This window comes from Podarcis cretensis (assembly GCF_951804945.1).
Source record: "Podarcis cretensis genome assembly, chromosome: 12".
Classification (NCBI taxonomy): domain Eukaryota; kingdom Metazoa; phylum Chordata; class Lepidosauria; order Squamata; family Lacertidae; genus Podarcis; species Podarcis cretensis.
In genome coordinates this window covers 25,525,201-25,531,200 of record NC_137181.1, presented here as the reverse complement: position 1 = coordinate 25,531,200, position 6,000 = coordinate 25,525,201, and the positions used below count along the sequence as shown (strand labels likewise).

At 40.8% G+C, this 6,000-nt stretch overlaps 1 protein-coding gene across 1 annotated transcript in view; it reads right to left on the bottom strand.

Moving 5' to 3' along the window:
- Window positions 1–333: 333 nt before the first annotated feature.
- Window positions 334–6,000, bottom strand: part of RSU1 (Ras suppressor protein 1) — a 62,533-nt gene continuing 56,866 nt past the window's right edge. Inside the window, exon 9 of the mRNA XM_079948374.1 lies at window positions 334–809. Coding sequence (XP_079804500.1) covers window positions 707–809 — 103 coding nt within the window. The 3' untranslated portion in view covers window positions 334–706. The remainder of the gene's footprint in view (window positions 810–6,000) is intronic.

The following is a 6,000-nucleotide window of genomic DNA, read 5'->3' as shown; positions in this document are numbered from 1 at the left end:
TGTTCTCTTTGACATCTTTGCGGGTGCCACTACCAAGAAGGCCCTCTGCCTGGTTCCCTGTAACTTGGCTTCTCGCAGCAAGGGAACTGCCAGAAGGCCCTCAGCGCTGAACCTCAGTGTCTGGGCTGAACGATGGGGGTGGAAATGGTTTTTTTCAGAGCATTTTCAGAATGTTTTTTTTAATAGCTGTGTAGATGCAGCCTGTGTTTGCCCACTCAAACATTATTTTTAAAAAATGCAATTAAGAAGTTGTACCACGTATAAGTGAACCTACTTCCTCTAATACAAATGAAACATGTCACAAAATCCAGGAAAGGAGAGAAGAAAGCAACATATGGTACAAAAATGATTTTATTTGGGAGTATTACATAAAATATGATTGAGACACGGTTTGGTGCTGCAATAAGGTGTAGCCAGCTGTGTGAATTAGTTAAGCCAAAAGTGCATTTCATACATGTTCTGAGAGTCAATAAAGTGTTTAACATTGGATCAAACGGCTATATGATTTAAGCAGAAATTAATAATTATAATGGATTACTTAGCCAGTGCAGTTTACACTTTGTGAGTAGCTGTGGATATAAAAAGGTATTCCTTGTTTTTATTTTATAAAACATCCATTTCTGCTAGCAAAAAAGTATATAAAAGAATTGGACATGCCAAAAAAGAAAAGGAAAAGAAGAATTAAGGAATGGTGAATGCAGGTGGCTTATTTGTTCTTGGCAGCTAAAGGCTTCCGGCTGATCTTCTTGGACTTGTCATTGTTCTTCTTGGGTGGTTCGGGGTTCGCCTGCATGTGTCTGCCATAAAGGCTATGGAGAAACAAGGAACACAAAGAACATGTTTAGTACCTCCCCTGAACTCAAGTGCACCATATAAAACAATTATTACTGCCATCATTAATTTAGTTATAACCCAGCTTTTTCTCCTGATGGGACTCAAGGAGGCTTAGAAAACAAGAGTGTCATTTTATTAAAAATTATCAGTCCTGACAACCACCTCATCCTCCATTTGTGATTGTGTTGGAGATGGCTCACTGGCAATGAGCCTATTCGCCACACATCATTGTTCCATATGTATGCTGTTGTCTTGCAATAATAAATACTCAAAGCTGTTTACAACATTGAGAAAAATACATCCCAAAAATAACAAGGCTTGTTTATCCATTAAACAAGGATTCAATTAGTCTGATCAACTATCTAGGCCTCAGCTGCCCCAAAGAATCACTGCCCCACTGGGCATCACCACTTGGGCAGTGGTTTCTCCCAGGTTTCTTGCAGCCCTTCACAATGGAAGGCTGATGGGAAAGGTGTCACAGTTGACACTGGCAGAGAAATTAAAGCAGAATAACTTGTGCAGGATGGTTGGGTGGTCAGAATGACCAATTCTGTGGACAGAATGTTCATAACGTTCATCAACAACGAGGAATGTGATGACAAATTCCTGGAAACATAAATACAGTGGTACCTCGGGTTAAGAACTTGATTCGTTACGGAGGTCTGTTCTTAACCTGAAACTGTTCTTAACTTGAAGTACCACTTTAGCTAATGGGGCCTCACGCTGCCGCCGCACGATTTCTGTTCTCATCCTGAAGCAAAGTTCTTAACCCAAGGTACTATTTCTGGGTAAGCGGAGTCAGTAGCCTGAAGCGTATGTAACCCGAGGTACCACTGTAATGCTTTGGAAGGATTTACTCCTAGAATCATAGAATCATAGAGTTGGAAGAGACCACAAGGGCCATCGAGTCCAACCCCCTGCCAAGCAGGAAACACCATCGGAGCACTCCTGACATATGGTTGTCAAGCCTCTGCTTAAAGACCTCCAAAGAAGGAGACTCCACCACACTCCTTGGCAGCAAATTCCACTGTTGAACAGCTCTTACTGTCAGGAAGTTCTTCCTAATGTTTAGGTGGAATCTTCTTTCTTGTAGTTTGGAACCATTGCTCCGTGTCCGCTTCTGGAGCAGCAGAACATGGAAATGCTTGCTTGAACATGGAAATGGTTCTTGCTTGCTTGAACATGGAAATGGGATTTCACATGGAAATGGTCCTGCTTGCTTGAACATGGAAATGGGATTTCAAGGTCAGTTCTGTGCTGTGCCCCCCCCCCACCTTCTAAGACCAGGGTAGCCAAAGTGGTAGACTCGAGTTCCCACCATCCTTGGCCATCAACCATGTTGGCTGGGGCTGATAGCAGTTGGAGTCCATCTGGAGGGGACCAGGCTGGCTACTCCTGTTCTTAGACGTCATCCTATTGTGTAACCGTATGCCAGCAGTTTGTTTGTATTAAGTTCATGTTCTATTTGTTTTTGTTGTTAAAATTTGAGTGTGTGTGTGTGTGTGTGTGTGTGTGTGTGTGTATAATCTATATCTATCTAATATCTCTTTTTAAAAAACTAGTTCTGCATGCTATGACATTTCTACTACTTCCAAGCCAAAGCATAAGCCTTTTTACACAACAGTTTTGCAGTAAGAAGATCCAGGCTTCTTAAATTCTTAACCTTGGAGACATTGACAAAAATTGGGTTGAATTGGCAAGATGGAATGTCGATGTAACAGAGAGTGAACTGGCTGCGTAACCAGAATACTCGAGGGCTTGATAAAGTGACACAGAGCAATGGTGTCAGAGTCTTCTCTGCCTGCTCACACATGATGGATTGTTGCAAGAGAGCTACCAACACATCAATGCCACATTAATACAGACCCCTGATTAAATGTTGACGAAGTATCCTACAATTAAGATTGCTGGCACTCACAGGAAAGCTAAATAGACTCTAAGGCTGAGAGGATTTACACTGAACACCAGAGAGCAATTAATGGATAATTTATGAGTAATTCCTACTTAAAGCAAAATTAAAAGACTTCGAGACAAAACAGGATACAAATGTAAACTTGCTCTGTTGACAAAGAACCTTTTGGAAGATACTCTGCGTGTCAAGAAAGAAAAGAGATCCCCAAACTTTCTTGTTTTGAAGGGGGACTGCTCTGGCAGAAGTGAAGAAAAACCCTGCACCTGTTGTATGCAAACATATTCTCAACCAAGCCTGACACTCAGCCTTCAGAATGAATTTAAAAAGCCAAATAGTCACATTCTAGAAGGGCATTGGGGAAGGGCTGTAACTCAGTTGCGGATCACATGAACTATGTTCAAAAAAATTCTATGCTCAATTCTTAGCATCTCCAGGTAGGTCTGGCAGAGACCTCAGTTTGAGAGTTGTTGCCAATCAGTGCAGACAATAGCCCTCCAGATGTTGGGCCAAGGTTCTTGAGCAAGGTTCTTGATCAGTTGGTCATGGACCAAGATCTAGTTGGCCTTGGAGGAAACTGGTTTTCTAGATCCATTTCAGTTAGGGTTTAGGCCTGATTTTGGCACAAAAACTGCTTTGATCACTCTGTATGATGGGAGAGAGACAGGGGAAACAGTTCCCTGTCAATTCTCCTCAACTTCTCAGCAGCTTTCAATACCATCAACCATGTTAATCCTTCTGGAGCGGCTGTTCAAGTTCAAGTTGGAGGTTCAATAAGGCTTACTCCCAGGTAAGTGGGGTTAGGACTGCAGTCTTAGCGCTTCAAAGAAACAGATGAACTCCAAACATCCGTTCTTCCCAGCAAGTGCCATCACAAAGTAAACTAGTAATTATTATGATTATTTGCATTTATTTACCACTTGCTACATAAAATGTCTCAAAGCAACTTATAATTGCATTCCAGGCTCTTTTCAGTGAATATGCTGGCAAAGAGAGACTCACAGATGTAATCATGATAACGTGGAGGCAACAATAAAAATTATTCATTGATTTGCAATAATGAGGATCGCAGAAATAAATCTGAGTAGCCAGCCACTTAATAGTGCAAGGGACACAACTATCTAGGTTGAACTGCTTGACCCTTGAATATGTGTGTGCAAAGGCCAAGAGAACAAGCAGAGAGCGAGGCATCCCTAATGATTCTCTCCTCTGATTTACACAGATATGCGTGTGTGCAAGTATCAGAATCTACAGTGTGCAAAGAAACTCTGAATATTAAGTATTTAAAACGTAAAAATAAAATACACTGAATCCTAACAAGTTTCCATTTGTCCTTCCTGTTAACGCTTCATGTTCACACATTAGCTGTTGATTATATAAGGCCAAGTTAAAATACTAGCTTGCAAATTACTTTCCCCACAATGGCCAGTTTAAATGGGATGCTCCATGCCAATCTCTGCAGAGCAATAATGAGATCATAGCATAAAACCAAGATTTCATGTCCTTCAGACCTCTGTAATTATGCTGTGTGGCAACTAAAAAGTTGTTGGCGCTATAATCGTAACTGATAAATGGCACAGCCTCTCTAAACAACGGCACAGCCAGAACCGCCACGTTGTGTGCAGATTCCTCATTAAGGAAAAGGGCAAATAGTTTTCTAGAGGATTTAATGTCAGTCTGAAAATACTTTTTTTTTTAAAAAAAAAGAAAGAAACCCAAACCCTCCATAATAAGATTTTCTGGGTTTTTCTTTGCTATAGAGTCTGGTTATAAATACACTCTCTGCCAACAGCACACAAGTGTATATAATATGCAAATCTATAAACGAAACAAAAAAGGTATCTGAAGAAACACCGTGCAGTCTCTACCCTGCCCCACTGAGGGTAACAAATGAGAACACTCTGGCTGCTACAGCAAAACTAACAATAAGGGAGAAAGATGCTCATTAAACTTCATCATTCTGTCCACTTTAATGATGCCTTTACTTAATAAAAATTCCCTGAGCAGTTGCAGGGATATTAGGCAAGGTCTTTGGTTATGTATCAGGGGCCTAAGCTGTCACTAGCAAGCCTGCAGTTCAGGAGGGGCATTCCCAAGAGGAAGGAGCAAATACAGTCTCCTTTGTAATAAATGCAAAGAGAATCAATAACTGCAGCTTGGTACATTACTTAAGCATTTAAGAAAATAGGTGATCTGTCTAAATTAAAGTGCGAAGTGCTAAATGCTGCAATTTAAAGCATAAATCAAGAGGCCTGAAAACCTCAGACACTGAAGCTATAAATCCTTTTATTAAGGCTTATAACTTTAACAAGGGCTATTAAAGGGGCTGGAAAATGTGAAAATATTTTGAAAGTAATTCCACTCCCAGTTAGGTTCCTTTGCTAAGCACTGAAACTGTCAATAGGCCAAGGCTATCCTTTTTGAAATGGTTGGGCTGAAAGGGAAACAGAACAAACTCAACTACAAATAGATACGATGCTCTTGGGGGAAACACTCTACATGTTTGTGCATGAGTAAGTTTCAGCTGATTTTGGATGGAACAGTCTATTATTATTATTAATGATTATTATCATCCCCATCACAAAACTGGCTGATGAAGCCTTAAGTTATGAAAATATGGCAATGCAAGATGCCACCTTAGAAATAGGAGGTTTATGCCTCTCTGGGAAAATGCATTGATTTCTCACTGCATGGTTAAGCCACATACTCAGTCCTGGAGAAAGTGCCGTTTTTTAGATGCTTTAGCAGTATGCCTGAGCGAAATATCTTGCACAGCAGAATGAAAATATTCCTGCAGATTTCAGAATTGAGACATCGCTCTCCTCTAGCCTGCCTCAGACTTATTTCATCACATTGGCTTGGTGCCACAATATTTTGGTCTATTCTGGAATAACACACCTATATTTTCAGCATTTGGTCTTTTACAAAAACCAAGCATGTATTTCAAAATGGGCAGGGGGGGGGGACAGTGTTACTGACATGCTGTGCCAGACAGTTACAACTCTGCCTTGATACTTTTGTGTTTAACAGGGAAAAGCTCAGGAGGGGAAGGGAGGGCCATATATGGTAGGGTTGCCATATTTAAAAAAGTGAAAATCCGGACACAAAAGTTGTTGAGGGTTTTGTTTTGTTTTTTGCAAAGTTGTTGAAGTGTCTGAGCTATTTTTAAGGAAAACCATCAAAAACAACACTGCCGACACGGGTGGCCATATGTCCGGATTTTCCCGGACATTTTAGCGATTTCCACCCGGACACTG